Here is a 26,655-nt window from a genome sequence, read left to right on the forward strand (position 1 = left end):
TTGGGGGCGTGCAGTTCCGCATTGCTATAATAGTTGGCTGCGATGCTGGCAGTTCATTACCGCAACGTTAAACTGGCGCAGCCCTAGCTGTGTCGAGTCGAGTGTGTACGCGATATGACGCCACGTGACGTCAGGATGGTGCATGCATGGTGCGCAGTTAATGGTTTGGTCTGGGGGTTTACCGTCCTATAGCGACTCAAGCTATGAGAGACGCCGTAGTGGAGGACTCCGGAATTTTCGACTACCTGGGGTTCTTTAACGGGCACTGACATCGCCTAGCTTTTCGCCCGGTCCATCGAAAAGCGGCCGCCGAGGCCGGGATTCGATCCCGCGTCCTTGGGCACAGTAGTCGAGCGCCCTAACCACTGCGCCAACCCGGCGGGGCGCGCAGTTAATGAAAACTCATATATTGTTTGGTTTGTGGGGTTTAACGTCCCAATGCGACTCAGGCTATGAGAGACGCCGTGGTGGAGGACTCCGGAAATTTCGACAACCTGGCGTTCTTTAGCGTGCACTGACATCGCACAGCACATGCGGACGCCACTCCTTTTCGCCTCCATCGAAACGCAGCCGCCGAGGCCGGGATTCGATCCCGCTTCCTTGGGCACGTCGAACGCCGTAACCACTGCGCCACCCCGGCGGGGCTATAATATATATATATATATATATATATATATATATATATATATATATATATATATATATATATATATATATATATATATATATATATATATATATATGCACACACACACACACACACTGTGTGTGTGTGTGTGTGTGTGTGTGTGTGTGTGTGTGTGTGTGTGTGTGTGTGTGTGTGTGTGTGTGTGTGTGTGTGTGTGTGTGTGTGTGTGTGTGTGTGTGTGTGTGTGTGTGTGTGTGTGTGTGTGTGTGTGTGTGTGTGTGTGTGTGTGTGTGTGTGTGTGTGTGTGTGTGTGTGTGTGTGTGTGTGTGTGTGTTGAACATGATTTAATCCAAGGCATGTCAGGGCCGAGTAGCTCGCGGCGATATTTTTTTAACGCACTATAGGCAATCTATGTATTCGCTTCCTTCTGTGTATATCTTTTCAAATAGTTTCGCCGTTCAGCAGGGCGTGTTGTCAATGGATGTGGTCACTAACAGAGCAGCAGTAATATATGCCGCTAGGCGCGACCTAACAGTTTTCTCTTTCCCTCACACTACTGCACTATATTTCCTTCAGCAATATGTATTTAATGATAAAGCTGCTCTCTGTCTTCCCATAACCACTTCCACCGATAAGCCATATGCCACCGGGTCTTTTCATCCTCTTCGCAGTCTCCTTTTCCCTCACCGCGACCAACATGTAGCTCGCCTCTCCGGCACAGTTCATGTACGCTGGTTTCTCAACCAGGCTAAAATTTTCCCCATCCAGTCAGTCCCTCTGCCAACTCCTTCCCCGCCGGAAGCTACTAACCTTCGTATACTTCCTCTTCCAGCCAATATGTCGCCGGTCCTGTATGCTGGCCGCCTCTCATCATAGTCCGCCCTTCAATACCATATGGGAGTCGCTTACACGGATGCCTCTCATGTGGCTCCTCGCGGGTCTGGAAGCGGCCCCTTTCTCCACCCTCTGGATAATACATCGCTTGAGGTTCTCTCCATCATTCATGCCATTCAAAGTTTCCATTCTCTCCCGCCTGTGCCTCAGTATATTATATAATCTGGCTCCCAGGCGGCTGTACGTGACATTTTATCTGAAACTCTCACACCTCATCTGTCCACGGAGCTCGAGGCCGCACTTGTTGCGCTGCAGCTCTGCCCCGTCTTCCTCCGATGGATCCCTGGACACTCGGGGATTGACGGCAATGAGCTGGCGAACCAGCTCGCCCCTGGAACTCGTAACCGGATACCGTTCATACCCTGGCCCAGGTCCTTGGATGGCGGGTCGAGACTGTCTCTTCGCGCCACCATCAGCGAATATTACAATGCTGCTCGTTAGACCGGAAGCTCTGCCCCGACCCTTATACTAATCTCTCCGTTCGGGATGCTCACGTCCTTCGGCAGATACAGCTGAGTACGTTCACAACCCCTGCACGGCTATATTTGTACAAATTACGCCGTGATCCTTCATGTCCCATCTGCCCTTCTTATGCCTACCTTTCCCGCTGCCTATTTTCATGCCCAGTTGCATTGCAATCGGGTTTCTTTTCCACCCCCTCCCACACTATCTGGACCTGGGTGGTCTGGCTTCGTGCTGAGGGTGAGGAAGAACAGCCCCTGCTCGTCCAGCAGGCCATCGATTTATTAGGCGCCTAAGTATTACGCTTCAATAGTCTTCTACTACTACTACTAATGCCGTCATTTTCTTACGTATTACAAGGTTATGCATATATCGCGGCTTAAAAACTTCATCCCTCCTAACAGACGAAAAGTCGAGCATATAATGTGATAGGCGCTTACCCATCTTAGCTGGCTGTCGCTGGTCAGCTTCCGCCAGAACTGCCCGAAGTTCGTGTATATGGACTCCAGCGAGACGTCAACCACCAGCGGAGCAAGGGCACGGACTGCGGCCACCACTGCAGGAGGAGGCGGTTTGTCTTTTGCGCAAGCACGGACACTTTGAGGAAAGCACCTTGCACGTAAAACTGCTCTCCATTTGGCGCTATCTCCATGTCGCGGCCTGGATCTCTTGTCCTCCGTCCGAAATTCAATGGACACTGAACCGCGACGGACAACTTTTGCCGACTACTGTATATTCAAAGGGCCGAGATTAGATAAAGGACCATAAAGTTCTTCACTTATAAGCAAAGCAAAGAAAAATCATGGATGAAGCGCGCTGAACTGCTGAAAGGGATATATCTCGAGAACGAGAATTACAGGACAAAGTGTATTGAGTATAATACCGGGTGCAGTCGAAAGAATACGTGGATGATGGGCAGGATGCGCACTGTGACGAGCAAATAACCGGCACTTACGGGCACGAGCTGAGAGAGACATAAGCAAGGCCGTGAACCTTGCCGTTCACGGCCTATGATTTCTCCACACACCATCCGTGCATTGAGGCACCCTGTATATACACCACTAGAGTGATACCAGCGTACCATGGCAAGACGGTGAAATGCTGAATCATCGCTCCCTCGGTATACCACTGAAACATATACTATAGGTTACCTTTGGTTAACTGTTTCGGTCAAACGAATTGTTTGGATCTTCTTATAATGACTTTTTTCCCTAACGCTTTAGTAGTGTTACAAAAATTTTGAAACAGGACTGCCTACGTGTGTGAAGGCGAAATGCTCGCTAGCTCAGCGACGCCCGATTCGAAAACGCGCGCTGCGTTATAGGTCACGTTTCGTAGCTGATGAGGTGAGTAAGACATACATCATAATCAGCAGCCTGACCATGCCCATTGCAGGGCGAAGGCTTCTCCCATATTACTCCAATTAACCCGGTCCTGTGCTAGCTGCATCCACTAGACCCCTGCGAACTTCTTAACCTCATCCGCCCACCTAACTTTCTGCCGCGCCCCTGCTACGCTTTCCTTCCCTTGGAATCCAGTTTGTTACCCTAAGCGACCATCGGTTATCCTCTCTTCGCCCTACATGTCCTGCCCATGCCAATTTCTTCTTGATTTCCACTAAAATGTCAGTAACTTGAGTTACTTTTCTGACCCACTCTGCATGCTTCCTAGGCTCTTAACGTTACCCCTATCATTTTTCTTTTCATATCCCTCTGCGTTGTCCTCAACTTAAGCAGAACCCCCTTTGTTAGCCTCCACATTTCAGCCCCATAGGTGAGTGCATGTAAGATGCTACTGTTGTACACTTTCCTCTTGAGCGATACCGGTAAGCTGCTAGTCATAACCTGCGAGTGCTTGCCAAATATCATCCATCCCAGTCTTATTCTCCTTGTTATGTCCTTTTCATGGTCCAGATCTGTGGTTACCTAGGTAGACATATTCACCTACTACTTCCAGTGCTTCCAGCATGGCATACAACTGAAGGTATGTAAGTCGGTTCGAATTCATATAGCTTAATTAGACGATAAAAGATGCATGCCAATTAGGCAGCGAAACGATAAATCTCTCGGAACGCTGCAGGAACAACTGCGTCACAATTTTGTACAGAAGAGGACCAATCTTGCGACATCTCCTAAGATGATGCGAGCGAATGACGCGCCAGATGCGACAAGTAGGAAAAGAGGGCGCAGGTGCATGCTCATGCCTAAAACCCCTCAATAAACTAAAAGTAGCGCCAACATGTGAAGTTTGCCGCTCGCCTCCTCTCCGGCGCTCTCCGTCGTCGTTCGACCCTCTCATTGGCCGAGCGCCGTCACGTGCGCGCGCGCGCTTTTTTTTTTTTTCTTGGCGTGCAGCTTCCTCCTTTCCAGCGGTGCGGGCGGCGCGCACGCGGCACATATCGTCGTGTGTTTTGCTGCCACACGGACTGCTACTAAATTGTTCCCGCTGGCTATTTAATTTTTTTTTCAAGCACGTTGCGCTCTTTGGCCGGCGGCTCATAGAAGCACGGTGGTGAAGGCGAGTTCAACCAACGTAGACATCGCGTACGAATGGTGTCACGCACTGACAGTTGAAAACGGAACCGTTTCAGCGCAAAATATAAAAAAAAAAAACTGCTACCACGCTTCTCAAGTTTAACGGTAGCTTACAATTCAGTCCAACCTACAAAGAAACCACACAGACTGCAGCTTCCGCAGGCTGATTAAATTTTTTTCAAGCATGTTGCGCACTTTTGTCAACGGCTGACGGACTCAAGGAGGTGAAGGCGAGTTAAATCGACGCCAAAATTGTGTACGTATGGTGACACACCACGGCAGCTGAAAACGGCACCGTCTCAACGCCAAATATTAAAAAAAATAACTGCTACCTCCCTTCCCAAGTGTACCGGTAGCTCACAAGTCAATCAAAGCTGCAAAGACTCCACACAGACTGCAGCTTCTACCGCCTATAGTTAATTTGATCTGCAACTGAAATTGAAAATGCATGGAAGACAACTGCTGCCACACTTCTCAAGTTTACCGGCAGTTCGCAATCCAGTCAACGCTGCAAAGAAACCATACACAGACTGTTCCAAAATTGTTCCTGTCCGCCGCCTAGTTACAAATTTTATAAACCATGCCGCTGAGTGGCCAAAGGTGACGAACTACGGACACACGGAGATGACGGCGAGTTGAACCAACGCCGAAATCGCGTATATGCGGTGTACGACACTCACAGCTGAAACTATTCTGGCGGGAAATCCCTGTCAACATTCGGTAATTATGCTTCAGCAGTGAGTAATATTTTAACCTGAATACATTGCGACAAAATGCAAGGCTCTGGTAAACCCGGCGCACGGCCGCCTCGATCGGCGCGCGCGCGGCGCTGATCGAGACGGCTGTGAAGGGCGCCTGCTCCGGAGAGCGCGCGCTAGTCGCGCACCTCGTAGGTGGAGCCACGGTCGAAATGCGAGAGGAGGAGCGGCGCCGCCGGAGGAGGAGAGAGGAGATGGCGCTAAAGTCCCTTGATAATTTGAAAGTAGCGACACTCTCCTCCGCGCCGCGCTTTCCTCCTCGATGCTTCAGCCTCGCGCGGCGGCGGCGAGCGCTGCGCACGACACGCTTTTTCCCCTTGACGCCCGCCGGCCGGCCGCGGCAGTGAGTGAAGCGCGAGCTTTTGGGCCAGGTCTGCGCTCCAGGAGTGCTCAAAATTTTTGAAAAATTGCGAGAAAAGCATCGAGAATGCCGAAAGTAAAGTTCATGAATTGATTGGTTTCTTCTTAGAACTGTTTGAATGGGGAATATTGATAAACAAAGCTTTCAGGCGAGTTCTGTGCTACAGAGACTTTTTAAGTCTCATGATAAGGTTTTACTTTGTGCACTTAATCTAGTACTGCCTCTGACTTTGTGTTTGTTTTCTTTAGAGCGTGAAATCTGTCACCGCGGTAAAACTTCGGAAAACGATCCAGGCTGGTGCTTTGAACTTCAACATTAGAGAAGGTTAAAGCAGGACTTAGTCTATTTCGCTACTGTCAAGCTATCTCTCTAAGCATAGTATATGTCACGTGATCAACCATGAGATTGGATTATTGGTTAATTGTACATGTGTTTCGATCAATTACTGGGCCAAATTAATTGATATTTAGTAAATTGAAATTAAAAAATTTTAGCTACAACATCGAACCGTATACCGTTGGAAAGCTTAGGCCAAGTGTAATGGCACTGTGCTAGTTAGCGATCCGCGATAATCTGCGTTCATTAGTTAATTTTGTATAAAACCAACTTTTGAGCTGTTCCTTCCTGCTTCGAGGCAAGGAACAGGTTTGCCACGGCAGTCTTGATATGATGCTGATGGAGGAATTAAATAATTTTATGAGTACGCGGCCCCTCACTGACTTCGCGTGTGGTTAAAAGACAGCAGGGTACACTGGGAGAAGTGGTGGGCCCTATTGCCGATACACTGAAGTTCTGGGGCAAGCATGCTGTGGTCTCATGCGCTGTGTAAAAGAGCTTTATTTCATTGAACGCAGCAATCAAATAAAAAAATTACAAGGTGCGCATAGGTCTTCAACGTGCGGAAATGAGAAAGCATATAACTGCCAATTCATTAACTATCGCTATCCTATCTATCACTATATCTACTAATGCCAGAGACCTATCGTAACTGTCACTATCCGCAACGAACACTATCACCTCCCTATCCGGGCCTATTACTATAATTTACTATTATTATCCGTAACAGTCACCATCACTACCTATCACTATTCATAACCATCACTATTTAATCTGATGCCGTCCCATGACCCATTGATATACATCAATTTTCATTGACTTACGTTGTCAGTCATATCTCTATTATCTCATAATATCTGACGAGACAACTATACATTGACTTTTAATTCTTATACTTTCTTGTTTTCTCATAAATGGAGGTGGGAAAAGAGCAAGCCACGGAAATAACTGACTACTATCAGCGCGAGGTTCATGTCTCTGTCGAGGAGGCTTCCTTTACTTCAGGACAGGTCGGTGAGAGAAAATTGATGGAACTGCGTTTGGCCTGTTTTTTTTTTCGAGTTCGTGTAATATTGGCGGCTCAAACTGGTCTTCAGTGAAATGTAGCTAGAACATAGAGCGATGAGATAATTACTCAGGCTAGGTGAAAAAAAAAATCTTCTTGCATACAATTTAAATGAGTAATATGTTACAGTGTTAAGAATTGTTGCTCGCAAAATGTTCCCCTATTTTTACATAATAACTATAATCATTATTGATTGTTTAAGTTTCGTAAATACAGAAAATTGATGCAATGATTCCGGCTGATTTGACATCGATGGGATAACTTTTCTCGCAATAAATGAATACGCGGAATCGCGCTTTTAGAGCTCCAGCTTTCAAAGTGAAGGTAACCTGCCAGCGCCTAGTAGTCATGGTCAAAGTGAAGCGTGTGTGATCATATGAACACCTCCTGCACATTGGCCGTATCCCTGATAAAACGAACGCATATTTTTTAACCCACGCGTGCGTCGAAGCATGGCAAGACACATTCAAGAATTGAAAAAAAAAAAAATGCCGTACGACCTAACTAGTGCAGATTACCCGCAATACCTCGGGTTTACTTGCCAAAGAGTTTTCAGGGCCAGCATTCATTGCTCCCGAGCAACCGACGCACACTACAAGTACAAGCTGGAAAGGCTAGCTCCTCTACAAGCCCGAATTTTGATTTTTAGTGAAGGAGGCCAGGGATCCTAGCATAATCGCGACAAATGCAATCGAGAGACTGTAATTTTCCAGTTATTTCTGACCGCAAAAAGCAGATCATAGCGCCCTGTTTCTGACTGTACAGAAGTCGAAGCGTGTTAAATGATGGAGCCTTGGAGCCTCGCAGAATATTCAGCATGCTGCAGAGGACAACCTTATTTTTATACAATGAACATGCTGCCGCCGCAAAAATATTGAGGAGCAAGCAGGAATAAAAAACGCAGCGTCAGGTGATGCGTTATTACGGGGAGTGAGAAAGGCACCCGACGTCGCAAACAACTCTGTTGTTTCTAGGAATAAACGTCTTTCGACTAATCTTGTGAATCCATTGACTCTTGCGCAAGCCGTCACGCTTGCCTTGAGATATCATGAATACCGCATAACCATCTTCAGGCCGCTTGCTGCAGTTGTACTTGCAACAGCACGGCATAGAGCTTGCACGCTGCAATAAAAGCACAGCGCGCAATATTCGCTCGCCGAGACTAGGAGAAAAATGGCGCGAAGGAAAAAGAAAACACAAGGAAGACGCCAGACGCGCGTCGGTTTCCAATGGCAACGGCAGGGATACCAATCGTCGCTCAGGAAATCGGACGGAGAGCCGGCCTTCAGCGAAGGGGCGCGCAAGGGGCGAGGAGGAGGCGAGGAGGTAGCGCGGCGGCGGCAAAGTTTAATCGTTGGCGTAACTTTCAAAGTATCAAGGGGTTTTAGATGGCGCTACTTTTAGTTTATTGAGGGGTTTTACTCATGCCGTCCCACTCGGCCCTTCGGTCCTTCGGTACCTTGACAACGGCTGGCGTCACTGTGGCGATAGTGAAACGAGCTAGGTACTCGAACCCTCGACCTTATGCACGGCATCGCAGCAGCTATGACGTGAGCGAGGGTCTCGAACCTACGACCTTTTCCGGGTCTCAAACTACCCGGAGTTTTAACCTCAGACATGAATTTATATAAACTAGAATCCTTGATCATAGTTAGGGACTCGAACCCTCTACCTTTTCATCTCTCTAAAATCGCTGACGCTATTACGTGCTATTGAGTCAAACTGGCGTCACAAACTTCCAGTACCATTAATGCGGACAACTTCCATGACAGCTAGGTACTAGGAAAAGAATTCATTTCATGAACCGGCTTCTGCCTTAATGAATAATAGAATAACTTTTCAAAGAATATTTAAACATGAATCTAACATCGCTACACGAGCGTCTAAGCCCAGCACTTGTATGTCACTCAAATAACTTGAGCGTTATACAAAGACAAACAATTACCCTACTAAAAAAACTGTAAGGGGCAATAACCTCTCATTTTCTCACTCAATTCACATAAGAAATCATGTACAAGTCGCATATAATTGCATAAGTTCTCATAGTTTCTTGTCATTATCATAAATTATGTACAATATTTTATGATAATGATGTGCGCCGTATGAGACTCTATGCGATTAAATGAGATTTTATGAGGTTATTGCCCCTTAGAACTTTTGGTTTTTCAGTAGGGTAGGGCAACACTTGGTTGGTTGGTTCATAGGAAGGGAAAGGCGCAGTATCTGTCACACTTGCTCTGTGGACACCTGAACCGCGCCGTAAGGGAAGGGATGAAGGTGGGAGTGAAAGTGGATAGAGAGAAAGGGGAGCCGTAGTAGCTCGCAACAAAGCGCAACGTATAAGGGTGATCGACTTCTAGGTATAACACGGTCACTGCTTTCAAACCAGCACTGCGTCGGATGCAGGCACTTATCGAAGCAAAGCGATATATGCACAGTGGGACGTGGAGCTGATACATACTTCTCATGGCCTGCCACCTAGCTTTATGGAATTGCCGAATCGGACAAAATGATGCTTTCAAAGCAATGGCCGTGTAGAAGTGGATCACCCTGTACATGCAACCGATGCAACTTCCACACCGGCCTCTGAACATATAGCATGAAAAGCTGATAAGCGCTTTCTGAAATAGGCCGTGCGTGCCCACTATGGCAGACATATATTACATCAGGGATTTAGCTGCAAATAACCGTTAGTCAAAACCATGGAATACGATAAGAGAGAAGCGGCGTCTCTGGCGCGCTGTAAAGCATTCGGCATGGGTCGATTTTGCTACGCGAACGCCGAGCCTTTGGTCTAGAGGTTGTTGGATTTGAGCATGCTTTACTCCTCTCCCTATCCTCCTTGAAGGAACAGTTAGGGTGCTTCGATACTAGAGCTGCCGTACAAGGATGATGATTATAATGTTAGCTTGAAAATAGAGGAGCCTTACTTAGAGTTAGTGTTCCTGTATATGCTTTTCCTTCTTCATACAGCCACAACAACAACATCAGGGTCAGGATCAGCCACCCTCATCCCCCAACCTTCCCCCTGCCATCTCTCGTGTGGACAGAAGAAAGTAGAGAAGAAAGATTGCCCCGCCGGGGTGGTGCAGTGGTAAGACGCCCGACTACTGTGCCGGAGTACCCGGGTTCGAACCCGGCCTCGGCGGCTGCGTTTCGATGGAGGCGAAACGAAGAGGCGTCCGTGTGCTGTGCGATGTCAGCGCACGTTAAAGATAATATAATAATAATAATAATAATAATAATAATAATAATAATAATAATAATAATAATAATAATAATAATAATAATAATAATAATAATAATAAGGGAAGGGAGGAAGATGGGAGTGAAAGTGGAAAGAGAGAAAGAGGAGCCGTAGTGGAGGGCTACGGAGTAATTTCGACCACCTGGGGATCTTTAACGTGCGCTGACATCGCACAGCAGGAAGGATGGCCTCGTGCGGACAGAGGAGAAAATAGATAAGAAACAAAAAGAGGGATGGAGAAAGACGCGCGTCGCAACAGCCGTCGTCCGCCACCGAACCAGTGGCAGGTGCAATAACGGCCTACAACAGGTACAACCGCGGCGGGGCCCTACCATTCGCAACCCCATAGAGCCAGGTGCTAAATCTGCACGCCAGCTATCGGAACCACCACAAAGCTTTCTTCGATGTAGCAGAGTTTCGCCCTTCCTAACAGCGAAGTCGGTGCTCCATGTCTATTCAACTCCATGGTCAAAACACCTTTGCTATAGAAGAAAGTGGGGAAAAGGGCTGATGCCCAGTGGTTGAAGTATGTTTGCAATACGTAGTTAAGATTCAAACATTAAGGCAACGCTTAGTACATTATAATGAAACAATGCGTTTTATTTTAACATTAATAACGCACCTTTGCTATAGAAAAAAAAAATTGGGAAAAGGGCTGAGGCTCAGTTGTTGAAGTATGTTTGCAATATATGTAGTTAAGAGTCAAACGTTATGGCAACGCTTAGTACATTATAATGAAACAACGCGTTTTGTTCTATCATTAATATGAAAAATTAGGGGGAGGGGGCGCTCAAGCTTCGCCTTACATAGAGCCATTATCGAGTGACTCTGCGTTACAGCAACGGAAAACAACGCCGACACTAGCTTTTCTGCAACACGGGGCCGTTACGTTACCGCGTAAGACAACGCAAAACGGTATTTGTTTATAACATTACAGTAGTATTGAAAAGCCAACATGAAAATATGGGTCATTTTGAATACTATACTAATGCATTTTCTTATGTGTACACAAACATATTCTGCAATTTACGTAGCGTTCACAAAGGAGTTGGAAAAAGCGCCGAAGTTGGATTCTAATCTCCGCCCCTACGAGGCAAACACAATTTTTTTTTCACTTCATTTGCGCTTTAGTAAACGTGTATACCATAACGTGAAATTCGCCTAAGCTCATAAATTATTTATTATTGCATTTCTTCTGGATAAGTTCTGACGTCCTATAAGCCACTATATATGAAATCACGTGACGCATGCTGCTTTGTAGTTTTAATTCACGAAAACTCTAGTGCTAAGCTGCTCCAGAAGCCAGTATGACAACGTCTAGATAAAGGGGTCACGTAGTACGTAATTTCATAAATCACTATAATCCTAGAATAGATTGACGTCGGAACCTTCGTTCGGCATCCCTGAAACGGAAACTGAAATTATATGTTGTATAAAAGAAATTAAATTGTAAAATTTTCATTAAGCGCAGATGAACGTCATGCGATTATGTACATGTTTGCTAATGTCTAACGCATAACTATGGCAGATCACTAACTGCAGGGTCATTATCATCGCTACTATCATCATAATCATCACTAACTGTATCGTCATTGTCATCCCATGCTATCGTCTTCACGCTAGACAAGAATTACAATTGATTTCTCACGAGGCCGGCGTGGTGCCGTTGTGGTTAGCGCACTTGGCTGTGGATCGGAGGGAGAGTGCTTCGACTCACAGCGGAGACAGATTTTTTTTTTCTAATTTCATGCGGCGGACACATCCAGTGGACAGACACGAACATTACCGTGAGCCTAGATCTAGGCTCATGGTAATGTTCGTGTCTGGATGGCAAACATTGCTCGTCTGTTTATTTCTAAATTCACATGGTATTTGTAAATGAAATTAAACTATAATTGCGCACAAGTGTATATCTTACTGAAAAATAAAGTATAAAATTTATACAGGATTCTGTATACCACCTTCTAAGGCAAAAGCCTTTCCAAAGGCTTTTGCCTTAGAAGGTGGTACACAAAATCCTGTATAAATTTTATACTTTATTTTTCAGTGAGGTATACACTTCTGCGCATTTATAGTTTAATTTTATTTACAAATACCATGTGAATTTAGAAATAAACAGACGAGCAATGTTTGCAATTTTTAAATCTGATGATTACATCTTCAAGCGGTCTTACCTATTTCAGTTCCTCTCCCAATGGTAAAAGTCAAGCCATGGCCTTGAAAATCTGTATCAGTGCTAATCACGACGTAAGCGCAGGAGTAATCAGGATCTGTATGCTTTTTGAAAAAAAAAAAAGAAACAAATACTTTGACTTTTTGTGAAAGTTCGATATTTGTTCGGATCACAAATAATATCCCACGGAATGATATGTTACAGACACGCATGTACACCCCTGCGCAAAAGTGGAGAGACCACGCCACCAGCTAGAATTATTATTTTTGGGTATAAAAAGATGCACCTGACAAATATGCTTGGGCAAGATGGTAAGCATATTAGTTAGCCTACCCTATGCATAACTTAGAAATCACCTGTACACCTTCAGAAAATGCTGATATGCAGTTTTGTCAAACCCCGTGGTCTCCACGTTTGCGCAAGGGTGTACATATAAATTATGGTGAGGCTGCCCCCCCCCCCCCAAAAAAAAAAAAATATAAAACAATATGCCTCTGCCCGTGCCAATAGGTATAACGGGTTTAGACCGCATGTACAGAACGCTTTTTCTTTTTTTAGCAGCTGCAGTACATAATCCATCGGCCATTTTTCTGTGTTTAACACAAACTGATTTAACTGAGGTACTAATAAAAACGCAAGTTTTAGTTGACATATAACTGTGACCGATGCCGCCATGCGCAGTGCGCCTGAAGCAGACGAAAACCGGTACAGACTTTCGTCGTCTGCACGCATAGCAACAGATATGCCGTACTGCTTGTCTAGCAAAGCGGCAGTTAGTGCTTTGTTAGGGACGAAAAATAAATCTAAGACATACAGCTGTTTTATGATGACACGAAGCGAGCACTCACCATAGCATCGGAGCCGTGATAGCCGAGCGATGTCGGAAAGCGGACATCGCGAACGTCCACCTTGGTGACGCGGCCAGCGACCATTTTCTCGGTACTCTGCTCTCGCGGGTGTCACTGCATCTACTGCGACAAGCAGGCGCTCTTTGATACTCTTACCTCAGCGAATGGCCTTTGGCCACGATTAGATACGACACCCTACGGAGTTGTCATTCGATAGCTCTGCAAAGACAGTTGCAAGTACCGAAAAAAAAATAAATAAAAAAATAGAAGCGGACGACCCCATCTTGACAACCATGTCGTCTGCTAGCTTCATGCGCTGCCTCCGGCCCTCTTGCAGATAAATGCGCGAAGCGTGCTTATTTAGCAACAGGGCACTCAAAATAGACCTTGGGAGATTTTTGCACGGCATGGAAGAGACGCAAACAGCTTCGTGTTGTTAACCTGCGGCGTTAAACGTGCGTTTCTCAAAACAAACAAAACTCAAGAAAGGCCGCCATCGCGGCCGGCGAGCTGGCTGCTTTTTCTTCCTGCCAATTTTTAATTGTTGCATTGTGACTCACGCCACACATTCAAACGTGAATATGACGGAAATAAAATTCTCACGTCGTAGCGTCTACAACGTAATTACATTTTTTCTTAGCGCCCTTAGAACTAATTTTGCAGTGATCAGCTGATTGTTCCGAAAACGCGCCAATTTTCAACACCACCCGCGCTCCGGTTTCAGCCGAAGGTGGCAGCAGTCGGACGCGATCACCGGGGGTCGGCAGGCTTTCAGTGGCGGGTTAGTGTTGTGAGGGCGGCGCGGTGGCCTTTCGGGGCGAAAGTGTGGTGTTTTAGAGTGTGTCGCGACGAAGTTGTGCATACGGAGCAGCGAGGACAGCAAATTCGTCGAGGGAGCGAGCGGAAAGGTTTGCCCCGCGTTGTTGTCGTGGGCCGTCGACTCCGCGGCACCCGTTAGGCCTAGAAGTTTTGCCGCGCTCTGTTATGTTTCACTCGCGATACTGAAGAGCGGGCAGCATGGTGAAGACTAGAAATAAGTCTTCAGTGACGGAGCCGCCGCCCAGGATTTCGACGCGAAGGTCTACGCGGGTCGAAGCCGCCGACTCGCAGCATTCCGAGGTAAGTCCGAAGTCTGTGATCACAAGTGAACAATGGTCGTATTACAACGCGGGTCAAGACTGCCTCAGCGCTAGCCCTAACGATTGGCCGCAAAGGACGGAGTCTTTCCGCCTTTACTACTTGTTTCCGGGCGTAGCGTAGGCTTAATGCGAGTTTTAATGCTTAGCGTCGCTTCAGAGCTAGTTAATCCGGCGTTCCCCTTTTCATGGATGGTCAAACAGTATGCCTACGGTAGGCCGGCGGTAATAAAGGTCCGGGTAGAGACGGCTAAAAGTGGGGTTTGTGCTTAAATTCAGCGTCGATGCTTCTTGTCCGCGTCCTCGTATTGCCTTTAATTAGTGACAACAAAAGATTGATTTAATTCACGTACTAAATTTGTGTTTACTGCAATAGCCGTTACAGCTAACCGAGTGCCCCATAGCCGCTGCCGACCATTTTTCTTTGCTCATTTCTCTGTGTTTGCACGGATTCCCGACGAGGAAACGTTCCCTGAACGTTTTATCTGTTAAATCGGTAAAATTTCATGCCCTCCGCTGTTGAGAACGCAGTCTGGAGGTCGGGAACGTAGGTTTGATTTGAGTGAGTTGGCATCTTTCGTCATTCCTGATGGGCGAAGTCACGTCGCTGGCCGCGCGGGGAACCTCCCCGGCGCTAAAGTGTATCAAGGCCGGAAACTTCGAATGACCGCCTTCTTTAAGAAGCTAAGATCGCCTTAGCTGAGGGCGGCGCTTTTTTAACGCAAATCGGTCAATTTATCGCTGTTTTTAACGTTCGCTTCGATCGCAGCAGGTCCACCTTCGGCCACTGTTTACATTTTTCGGAGCAGTCACATGGTGGATTCTGGCGGCGTTTTTTTTTTTTTTTTTTTTTCTACGAGTCACGTGGTCGCCAGTCTCTAGTTGGGGGCGGTGGGGTCAGTGGAGGCCAAACGTTAACATCGGGTAAATCATTTTTTTTTTTTTTTGCTTCTATTTCACCGGCGTAGCGAACACGAAATGAAGTAAAGCTGCAGCATGTTTGATTAAATTGGGAAAGCGTGCGCTTCGATACGTTCTTTCTTGGGCTTCTGTGCCGTTCTGGTACAGCTGGCGGAGCGGCACCTCATTTTCTTTTCAACCTTCAGAAAGGTGTGTGCGTTTGTGCAGTCTTCCCAGTCGACGGTAAACGCTTGGCGATTCGCGCCCTAAGATTTCTGCGCTGAAAAGTCCAGTCCTTTCAGAACGCTTCTGCTTTTTTTCTTTTCTTCCTGTTTATCCTTAAAGGCGACTAGTCGCTTGTCTCACTTGTATGGGCCGTTCTTTAATCGAGCCATTCCGCTGTTACTTGTTATCCTGTTGCTAACTAGCAGTTTTGGCTGAAACGATGCCGCTTGGCTTGGCTAACAGCCTGCCATAGCATGTTGACGTGCGGCATTTCATAGCGCCCCACCAGTTTCATGGTGTGGCTTGACTGAACCATGTTTTTTCGCTTCACCTGAGCTTTGCTGGAGCTCCTTTCACGCGACTGCCAAGGAAGGCTGAGCAGTAGCTACAACAAATGCAGTGTACTGTTGCACCAGGCGAAACAAGCGTTGGAGTATGATGCAGAGCTGTTTTAAGCCTGCACCTACAGCTTAAGTAGAGCTTAAGCTTTGGCTAGTGTGTGCATACTGTTTGGAAGAAGTTTTTGTCAACAAAATACAAATTAAATTTGGAGGCAACATTTTTTTTTTCGATAATTAGCTTCAGAGTGTCAAAGCTAAACCGTTTAGCTTGCTGTTGCACTTAAAAATGAATTTTCACACCAAGCTCTCATGATGGGGACAAAAAAAATGCACTTCAGTGCGATGGAAGTGGAAAAAACAAAGGGAGGCACAACTTACGGGCCTTGCAGTGTGCTCCAACGAATGTGCAGGTGGGGTGGCCTATCTAGCACTGCGTTGGAGAGCATGTCTGTTTTAGAGCGGTCCCTGTGTCAAGGCGCAGGTGGCTGAAATTGCTCCACTCATGATGGGACAGCGGGTGCCAGTTGCACAGATGAAAATGAAAAAAAAAAAAAGTCTTTTTATCGCATATAACCACAGGGGCACAAAAGGGAGAAAAAATAATTTAGCTGCTGACACATGTCTTGCTGAAATTTTGTTCATTTGAAAGAATGTTTGCAAGTTTAGACTGAGACAGAAAAGTCTACAGGTGTTTAAAACACAGAGGTAGACTGAGACAGAAAAATCTACAGGTGTTTAAAACACAGAGAAAGGGGCTTTGAGATTAAAATGTAGGAAACACAAGATGCTGAGAAAAAAAAGTTAGTGCATTGTGTGTGTATCTGCTGGATTGGCTTTCTAAAGCTGTTAAATTGGTGATTGAAACATGGCTGAAGGAGATTCGAACGATGTAAGTGCAGGCCTTGTATGGTATTTGTGCGTGCAGTGATATATGCTGATGTTGTCTATAGACAGTGCCACCACTTTTATTTATAGGGGTGAGCAAATAAATGTTGACACTATTTGCTTTGCTGAATGGATCAAGTATTGTGCGTTAAAAGTATTCGCAACAGATTAAATTAATTTTCAAGTTTGAGAGAATCGGCACTAAATTCATGTAGGGCACAGTGTATTTTTCTTCAATGAGAGTTTCAAAAACAAGGCTTGCCTAATGCTGCTGTGAGCTATCTGTGCACAATCTTCAGAGGTGTGACAGAATCCTTTTGGCGGCATCATCCATATACTCACAATCTTTAGAGGTGTGATAGTCCTTTGGCGGCATCATTCATATACTTGTATGTGAGGGAAGATTCAACAGGGTTTAGCCAGACATGATAGCAAACCCTGCTATCGTGCCCGATATTGGAGTCCACGTCTCAAACTCCCTTCCCTCTTGTCAAGATTTGATGCTCATTTGTCTCCACACTGGTAGCCTAGTGATTTCAGCATCTGCCTCGTTTGTGGCAGGTGCGGGATTTTGATGGACAATGCCTCCAGGTACAGCCTTTATCAAAAGTTTAGAGCTCAGAGGGTTTGCTATTAAGCCCTATATTATGACTTCTTTAACAATCGTGGAAGTCCTAGCCATTGGAGAGGGTAGGACAAAAAATCATGCCTTCAGCAAGTTTGGAAACCTGGAAATGCATTACGAGCCCTCACAGTATGGCTCAGAAGTAGGCCTCCGGGCTCTAAACTTTTGACAAAGGGTGTACCTATCATTGGTACGGTGGGTACAAGCCTTCCTTTGGACCAGCATCTTACAATGAAATGCTTAGAAAATGGCTCTTTGTCCCGATCTTGAGTAAAGAAAAATACCTTGTGACGTGGTGCTCCTTGACCAAATTTGGCCTTGCACCATTAAAAGTAACACAGTCATTGTTCTCTGCCATCTTCAATAGCAGAAGGTAATTTTCTAATGCATTAGACTTGGCATTCATGGGAGTTAGCGACTTTCTCTTGCTTGTCTCCCTTCGACAGCTTAAGTCCGACTCATGGTGTCACTTCTAGTTTTTCGCTGTCTACCTGAGTATTCCTTGGTATGGATATTTGCTCTAGTAACGAATATTCAGATATTTTATTCATGCCTGGTGCTTACTTGATGCTGCTGTTCACTGCACTGTTTGTATTTGATTCGGTTCCGAAGAAGCAGGGTGAACACACCCTTATTTAACTCAGACTGGCGATTGTGACTTCAGCATGTGGCCTTGCTTGCTCGTTTCTTTTTTTCTGTGCTGCAAATCGGCACTGCTTTTTCCTGTACGTACCTCCATATTTTGGAAGTATGGAAGTCAATGAAAGCGTTGTGATATTTTTTTGCTTGACATGACTCAAAAGCATGGAAGGACAACTCATGTTTGATTTCTTTTTACTTTTGTAAATGTAATGGGCATTGTTAATTGCTTTCGGCAAGATGCAGTTTGTGTGCCATTATAAGTTGGGGGTACTGCATGAAATATCCAGGGCAGAGTATGGCAAGGCCGGGGTTGAAACATCACGACCATTAGAGGCATTGGCCCGGCACTGTATCTTTTGTACCTTTTTTTTTTCTTTTTGATATCTGTGTCATATTATGCACCTTTGTAAACTAAGCAGAACCTTGTCATTACGTTCGTTTAGTGGTAGTAGGAAGCACTGAAAATAAGAAAGCAGGTCGGCACTGTTGCCGTTGGTACGAGGTGACGGAGAGTGAATGTATGGAGGGCACAGAAAAGAAAGGCAACAGGAACAATTGCACTTGTGCTATGCGTCACTTTTGAGCTCCATATGACCTACTTGTGCTTTTCATTTCGTTTCGCTGTCCAAAACAGTTTCAGGCAATCAATGGCTGGGGTTGCTTAGCCATTGGATTGAACTGGACAGCATTGGGTTCATCATGTGCACACTTCGTTGTTGAAGGCGTAGAAAGAGTTTGACACCAAGGAATTCACGACTTTGCAGTTTATGGTGCAGTACTAATCGCACTGCATGAAGTATTAAGATTTTAATTGTGTTTGACCTGGCACCTACGAGCTGTTTTTGTTCTCATAAAAATCGACTGTGTCCCGCTGCAGTGGCTCAGGGGTTAGTGCACTCGACTGCTGAACCCAAGCACGCGGATCGAATCCCAGTTGCGACGGCTGCTTTTCGATGGAGGCAAAAAGCAAAGCGTCTATCTTTTGCGTGATGTCAGTTCATATTAAGAATCCTAGGTGGTCGAATTTTCTGCAGCCTCTACTACGGCGTCCCTCGTAGCCCGAGTTGTTTTGGTTCATTCAACCCTATAAACCAAGCCATCAGAATTGCATTTTTAGCTATTTGTGTCTGCGTTGGCCTTGTTACAACAGCGGAAGAATAATTCATTGTTGAGAAAATAGGATTCAACTATCTTTCTCTCCACTCAGTTCAAACACGTGACACGAAGATTGAAAAAGACTGTGTGATCAATGTCAGGGAAGTGAATGTCATTGTAGCCTAGCCTCAAAGATCCATGTTGGTCCGGTTGCCACGACGATTGGCTTGTGGAAGTGACAATGGAGTCTTTAGTATTAGAACACAGTAACCTTTCGACACTAGCTGCTTTTGTCCCGAGCGTATCTTTAACAAGTCTCGATGTACTGGTTTCAGTGCTGTCATGGCATGTTGGCTTGAATATGGTTAGTCTGAAAGTTGCCAGGCAAGCACATTGCAGTTACTGCAGAACAGGTTGTCATCTTTCTGGGTTGTGCAACAGTTGGTGAGAATGTCTACCTGTTTTGAAGATTTGCAGTTGGCATTTCATTTTTCAACTTAGACTTGTTCATTCTATAAACTGCCAGCCAGGCCTATTTTAAAGGAAATTTAAAAAATGTACGCTGTAATGGCGCTAAAAATCTTGTCACCTCTGCCATTGTGCGTGTAATGTCTTCACTTTTGTAGTCCTTCTGTTCACTTCTCTATGCGTTTTCCATTCATTTGGCACTTCCACCACTCTTTTCTTCTGAAACAGTTTTTTGAGCTAACTTCGTTACAGGTCATATGACAGTTGTGCATGCTTTTAACAAGAGAAGTTAAGTTACTGGATGTATGAAAAGACACGGAAGGCGTCTTATTTTTTGTGCTTGGTAAAACCCTGTGGTCGGGCCTCTTGCTTCTCTGTTGAGGTTTGTTCAGCCGTAGCAGTGCAGTGATCATGTTGAGGGTGAACCAGAGGGCACTCCAGTAGGGGGGAAAGCGGTGAGCAGTGGAGTTTGGCAGATACTGAAATGGATGCTGCCGCTAGTGGGGCATTGTAGTAGGTTGGCTTATTGATCTCATTGATTGAATTGTGCTTTCACTGCGGATCCTGGCAATGAAGCCTCGGCTCAATGGGGCGTGCGATGCTTTCGAGAGCTGAACTGAGATAAAACTGGCTGGAGGCACTGCCAAGCGTGAATGGACTTTTTTACATCTTCCAGGTTCAGTGCCATTTTGTCTTGCTTGTGTTGTTGAAGTGCACGAAGAGGTGTGGAGCAAAACTTACTTTGATGTTGAGGCACATTATCCTTTGCTTCCTCGTATGCAATTCTGCCAGCCAGTCTGTCAACCTTTGTGCTTCAAATCTCTCAATGCCCGTTTCAAACTTTTACTGCTTACGGGTAGGTTGTACTGCTTTTTTGTTGCCTATTTCATCTTCCATTTTCTCTTATAGGAGTCCGTGGACGATGACTACAGAAGGCGGTCAACACGAAGGTTGAAGTTCTCAGATGATGAATCTTCAGGTAAGCCCTGCTTAGTGGCACACTCCAGCTACAATTTGTGCTCTTCGTAGAACAGCAAGAGCTTGTGAATTTATGAACACAATTTGTGAAATTATTTTCGTTTGTGCATTTGCACCATTAATCCTATAAATCCATGAACTAGCCTGAACTGTCTTTCATGGTGTATGCAGCGAAACATTAAAGGGTGCTTGTCTAGGGGCATAGTTGCATGAATGCCCAGACTCTATTTCCATTTAACCTGATCTATTTGGTTCCCACTTATAGCTTAGCAGCTTATTGCAAACGTCATGAACAGTGCCCACCTATCATTGTGTGCGAGGCTGAAGGGGTGTCTCATAAAGCAATCAGGAACTACATTGAGCACCGCAAGGAAGCCTCGCCAGTGTTCCCTAGCACATAGATCATGATAATATGTTGACACTGACATGGTGCCTCGGCTTTGGTTTGTTTTCCAAGGGTTTAGTGCTGGCTGGCACAAGCATACATGTGTAGGTTACTCAAAATAAACTGGCACTTGGAAATTAGGGCAACTTCTGTCGACATAAGTAGTTTCTCTACATGTAAATGTGGACCCCGCCTGGGTGGCGCAGTGGTTACGGCGCTCGACTACTGTTCCCAAGGACGCGGAATCGAATCCCGGCCTCGGCGGCAGCTTTTTGGTGGAGGCGAAAAGCAAGGCGCCCGTGTGGTGTGCGATGTCAGTGCACGTTAAAGAACCCCAGGTGGTTGAAATTTCCGGAGTCCTCCGCTACGGCGTCTCTCATAGCCTGAGTTGCTTTGGGACATTAAACCCCATAAACCAAACCAACTACATGTAAATGTGGTCTAACTACTCACAGTCGGTGCCTCTTGAATGGGTTAATTCAAAAATGTCTTGGGTGTCATTGTAGAGAGTGACTACTTCAAAATGTGGTCCTTGCACTGTTTCTGCTATTGCAGTGCGTATGAAGCAGTCTGCGGTGGAGACGTCGCACCTCGAACACCTCCTGCCCAACGGCCGCCACTCCGGTTCCTCGTCGAGGCAGCGTGTCCCGCCTCGGCCGCCGCCTCCGAACAACGTAGGCATCTCAACCGACGACGACATGAACGAGGATGACGACAGCATGGTACGACGGAGCACGCGCCGTCGCAAGTGCATCTATGGCAACCTCAACCAGTCCTGGATCCTCACTTCAAGCATGCCTGAATACGTCAAGGTGCGCATGGCTAGTCGAACGTTTGTTGTTTAATGCATTGTTACTTGGGTTGTGGCACACCTTTTGAGTGCCACGGGAGCTTGGTTACGGCTTTTTTTATGCACTTGGCTTTTGGAGAACATGCTTGGAATGTGTAGCTTTTTGATACTGTCCTGCTGCTAAGTTCTGAAATACCCACCGAAAAGTGTGATGAATGTTAAAAGAAATAAATACCTAAAAGTCCAGTCCCAGTTTATATGGTTCTTTGTATTTGTAATTTGGGATGCCCTTTGACAGAGTGTGTGTGTTAAGTGTGACACCGCTCTCGTTTCTCACCTTCACGCCAGGTGTCCTCGGGGCAGCAGTCCGGTCATGGCAAGAAAGATCCGACCACTTTCCACCACTACCTGCGTAGCTCAGCTACCCATCACCACGACAGCATGCCTCCTGGTGGCAATGTGAGTAGTTGTGGTCACCTTCTTCTTAATATCGGGTGTCTTGGACTCTTAGAGAGATGCTAAGGACAAATTGGAAGTTGGGCCTGCATTTATTGATTGCCACGCTCTAATGCTAAGCTTTTGGCACTTTCGTGCGCTGAGGTTGGCCGAAAAATGAATAAACTTTCTTGGTTAAGGAAGACCTGGGTTCGTAGTGGGGGGATGAGGAACAAGAGGTCAGTGAAGTAATGGTTCAGCTCCAAGTCATAAGGGGACAATTTGAAGACAGCATCAGTGTAACCCACTAAAGTAGGGTGAGGATCTCCACTTCGCACTGGTCGCAAAAGGCCACTTTGTGCACCAAAGGCAGCAAGGTCCTCCTTAATGCTGTAGAGGCCAAAGGAAAGTAGTTGATTGAAGGCAATAGCACCTGTGGGAGTGCCATGTATGGGATACATTCGACCCTCATTGCAAGAAACACTAACATAGCGAATTATTGGATAAAGCAAAGTGAAATCAAAGTATGGTAGATCCATGCTTTCTGCTGTGGGAGTTCTGTCTGCAGAACGAAATGAAAAATTTAAAATTTGACACTTAGTCTGTTATTAAGGTGAAAGCCTTTAATGGCTCATCGTTGTCGTCGGTAAAACTGTCACGCTTTTGCGGCGGCTTATGCCCAATCACCATTGAATCAATACTTAAAACCTTGTCTCCCAACGGGGAATCGAACCTCCATCCCTTGGATCCCCAGCCCAACGCTTTACCACTGCGCCACGCCCTGGATCGTGAAACGCTCATTATTCCCCTTGTCTACAATGAGATTGGTAGCGAGATTCAGCGAGTGACAGATACTGCGCCTTTCCTTTCCTGTAGACAAATTTTAGACCGCTGGTGAACTTTATTGCATTTAATGAAATGCTGGTTGTGTTCGACAAGGGGCGCGCAATGTACCGTCACGGCAGGTCATGACGTTACAAGGCGATTCATGCATATATGAAGCTGACCCCACCGGGCGTCCGATACAGGCGTTCATGCACCCTTTCATTTGCTGCTTCCTCAAACACCGCACCACACAGCAAACAGCAGCAGACCCAGATGTCTAGGAGGCGTTAGTACAGCAGGCATCAGCGGCATTTCAAATTGATTTACAGGATAGAAAAGGCGCAATATCTGGCACAATTCTCCGCGTAGACATGTACCATGTCGTAAAGCAAGGGAGGAATGTGAAACAGTAGTCACCCTCTTTACTTGAAGCATCATTCACCGCCACATTCACAACAAATGTGTAGCGGAATGCGGCACTCAGGCTTTCGCATTTCACCACTTTAGTCGCCAAAGTGTCTTGTAATTTTTATTAATTTTTTGTATTCACATAGCTCAAAATGTCTAAAGGAGGCAAAAAGACACATAAACAATATTTCGATTATTTGAATCGCCCATCTAAGGGCAGCGACAGAAACTAGCATATTCGGCTGCATGTGACCCGCACGTGATCAAATCATTGACCTGCCATGCCATAGGCCCCTGCCACCAGCTCTGCTGACTTGTGCATGCTGCTGTCTGTGATAGTTGCGTGCTCCGTTGACTCCATCAGGTCTGTCACGCAAAATGCTAACGCAGAAGCTTAAAGCAGTTCCACTTGAGTCAAAGACAAAGTTGTTTGACGTAGCGGATAATGGGCATAGAAAAAAAAAAGGATGTTTCCACATGTTTCGGTATTATACCTAGCACTTTGCCGGCAATCTTGAACGCAGGGCAGAAGGTTGAAGACATTTCATTTCAGATGCGTCGTAAGAACAGTTAGGCCTGGTCATCACGTCAGCTGGCACCTCCAAATGTTACGTTTGAGGGCTTTGTCTGTGCTAATGACAACTTGGCTGTGGTGCCCAAACTGACCAGCCAAGAAATTGTCTATCAGCTGATTCCTGCAAACGACAGAAGTAATGGTGATCACAGCAAATCAGAAAGGGAGAAGTGAGCTGTAAGCAATGGAGAGGCCAGTGGCCAGGAAATTAAGGGGCCACATGTAGAAGGTACCTGTGGCCTGATGTCGAGAAAGCATTGAATTGTATTGATTTCGTCAAAAATTTTGTCCTCTCAAATATTGTCGTGCACTGCCAAACATAGATTGTGTCGGTTTTTAAATAAATTTGTGCCCATGACGAGCGGCTTTGTTTACATGTTCATTTTGCCCTCCAACACAAAATGAAACTCGAGCACATGTTTATCCCAAGCTTCGAATTAAAAAAATCTTTCGTTTTTGTACCTTTGTGCTGTCCATTTGAGAGTGCTTTTTGCTTGGGTTTATTAACAGATTTGTTTACTGGAATTAGCATGCTTACTTTTAATACGAATGTCGGATAGAGCTAGTGCATTTTTGCTCAAAATCAGACTTCATTTTAACGAGCTTTGACTCTGCGTGGATTGATGCTGGTAGCCAGTTTCACAGGAGAACTGCAGTTGCGTTAAATTTTCTAAAGAAAAAATAGAATTAAAAGTCTAAGCAAGACAAAGGTGTCATTCATATCCATCTGACGGTCATGGAGTCCTTTTCATCACCAGTGTGTAATGAGCTTGAAATGGGTGATTAAGGAAAAATGATCCACTCTTTTTCATGGCTATAAATGTGCCTTTTGCTGCCAAAAGACAGCTACACAGCCACAGAAATAAACAGTCAATTATTTTTTTCTGAGAATTAAAACTAGGTAGCATTTCCTTCGATATCTCTGAGCTCGTGGCTGCGTCGATGTGGGAGAATGCCGGCTTGGAGCCAGTTGCACATATTCATATAGGCATCGATTGTGTATATCTGTTTATCTGGAACCGATTGTTTATAGATAAGGCATAATAGATAAATCAGTTCTTATGGCGACATGCATTCATTGTAGCATGCTTAGCCTCACTGGATACATACTCTGATGTACTGCTGTCACCACACAGGACTCCGAGACCTTGGATGGGGATAATGAAGACAGCCTTGAGTCAAAGCGAAGCAACGAAAAGGGCATGAGCAAGGAACTTCGTCGTCTTGGACTCTCTGAAATGCAGGTATGTGATGCCTTAGGCTGCTGGCATGTTGTGTTGTGTTGCACACTGTGGCTCTCTTTCTGCAGTCAGAGGTTCTAATGCTGAGTATTGAGCCTGAGACAGAAAAGGAGTGCCGATTGTCGGGGTTTTGAGACGAGCTTTTGCTTTCCGGATAGCACATTTCCAGCTGTCCGCTTAGAACGAATGACCAGCTTTCGATTGGCCGTGAAAGCTGTGTTTTTGGCAACAAAAGGTTTATTCACATGGATGATGGGTTACATAGACCGGCGTCAGGCCATGCACAACATCCTTCTTGGAGCGTCCTCGCTCGCACAACACACAATAACATACACGTGACAGTTGGCTGCTGAGGTAGTGGCTCCACCTGTTGTAATGCACTCGCACCACACATGCACACACAGCAACAGTGTTATTATGCAGTCATGAGTACTCTTTTTCTCATCATCACAGCATGTTGAACACCATGAGGAAAAGTTGCAGTGGTCAAAGATTTGAATTAAGGCTGCAGTAGAGCAGTGGTGCTGAAGGCGCCTCTCTTGGGACAGAGGAGGGGTCACAGTGTGTGCAGTGCAACTTCACTGATAGCAGTTATCCCGGGGAAGGTCTGTTATGTTTTCCTAATTGTAACTGCCTTGCAAGCCTGTGCGGTCTGCCGGCAGAATGCAGTGACAGGGTGAGAGAGTCCCTCTTTTGGAACAGCTGAGCTGTAGTTGACGCGTAGAGCTGCAGTTTCGCGGCAGTCATTCACGGGTTCTTCAACGTTGCTTTTCACAACTGCCTCGCAGCCTTTTGCTGGGGACGACATGTACTCGCGGGTGAAGCGGACGCGTCAGCAGCACCAGATGTCTGCAGCGGCTGGGGAGGCTGATGAAGAGCAGCCGTTCTTCCGTACGCGGAGCTCCCGGCATGCGGCCGCAGAACGACGCGGTCGTCGACGTGAGGCGGCTGCTGCCGCTGCGGCAGGCTGTGACTTGGAGCAACAGGGTGAAAGCTCGGCGGCTGGCTCCAGCGACACTGATGACAATGAGGAAGTGGAACAGCTTCCCATGATGAATGGCTACCACCTCCGTCCCAAGAAGCCCATCACAGAGCGTTTCCAGGTGCCTGTCGGTAAGTGTGCATCTTTACATGCTGCTAAGGCATTGGAGCAGCAAGGTGTTTGCTACAACACAGACCTAGTAGCGGGCAGCATCATGGGAAGGTGCTAGTAAACATTGCAGTTGTGAGAAGCAGGGAACTAGTTGCATGACAGTCTTTGGAAGTCCGAATGGGACAGAAGGGCACAGGAGTAATGGCTATGAGCGTGAGAGTCCCATGTAAGGCTCCTAACTTTCTTTGGTGAAAAATCTTAAGTTCCACTTAAGAACAGAAAATCTGAAATTCAGCACTTTA

General features: G+C 46.0%; 2 protein-coding genes across 5 annotated transcripts in view; one reads left to right on the plus strand and one right to left on the minus strand.

Moving 5' to 3' along the window:
• LOC146178451 (mitochondrial enolase superfamily member 1-like) overlaps positions 1-13,462 on the minus strand; it is a 31,109-nt gene extending 17,647 nt beyond the window's left edge. The window contains exons 1-3 of the mRNA XM_084578279.1: positions 13,308-13,462; positions 12,461-12,563; positions 2,425-2,540 (exon numbers count right to left, since the gene is read on the minus strand). Coding sequence (XP_084434405.1) covers positions 2,425-2,540; positions 12,461-12,563; positions 13,308-13,391 — 303 coding nt within the window. The 5' untranslated portion in view covers positions 13,392-13,462. The remainder of the gene's footprint in view (positions 1-2,424; positions 2,541-12,460; positions 12,564-13,307) is intronic.
• A 554-nt stretch (positions 13,463-14,016) lies between these two features.
• LOC146178453 (ATPase family AAA domain-containing protein 2-like) overlaps positions 14,017-26,655 on the plus strand; it is a 58,132-nt gene continuing 45,493 nt past the window's right edge. Inside the window, exons 1-6 of one of the 4 annotated variants that reach the window (XM_084578280.1) lie at positions 14,017-14,426; positions 20,534-20,603; positions 21,543-21,799; positions 22,126-22,236; positions 25,156-25,263; positions 26,049-26,373. In XM_084578280.1, coding sequence (XP_084434406.1) covers positions 14,325-14,426; positions 20,534-20,603; positions 21,543-21,799; positions 22,126-22,236; positions 25,156-25,263; positions 26,049-26,373 — 973 coding nt within the window. In that variant the 5' untranslated portion in view covers positions 14,017-14,324. Of the gene's footprint in view, positions 14,427-15,309; positions 15,368-15,425; positions 15,554-20,533; positions 20,604-21,542; positions 21,800-22,125; positions 22,237-25,155; positions 25,264-26,048; positions 26,374-26,655 lie in introns of those variants that run through there. The other 3 variants (XM_084578281.1, XM_084578282.1, XM_084578283.1) reach the window with 3 other exon arrangements.

Source organism: Amblyomma maculatum, chromosome 9, assembly GCF_055883805.1.
Source record: "Amblyomma maculatum isolate TAMU_Amacu chromosome 9, ASM5588380v1, whole genome shotgun sequence".
In the NCBI taxonomy this organism is placed as follows: domain Eukaryota; kingdom Metazoa; phylum Arthropoda; class Arachnida; order Ixodida; family Ixodidae; genus Amblyomma; species Amblyomma maculatum.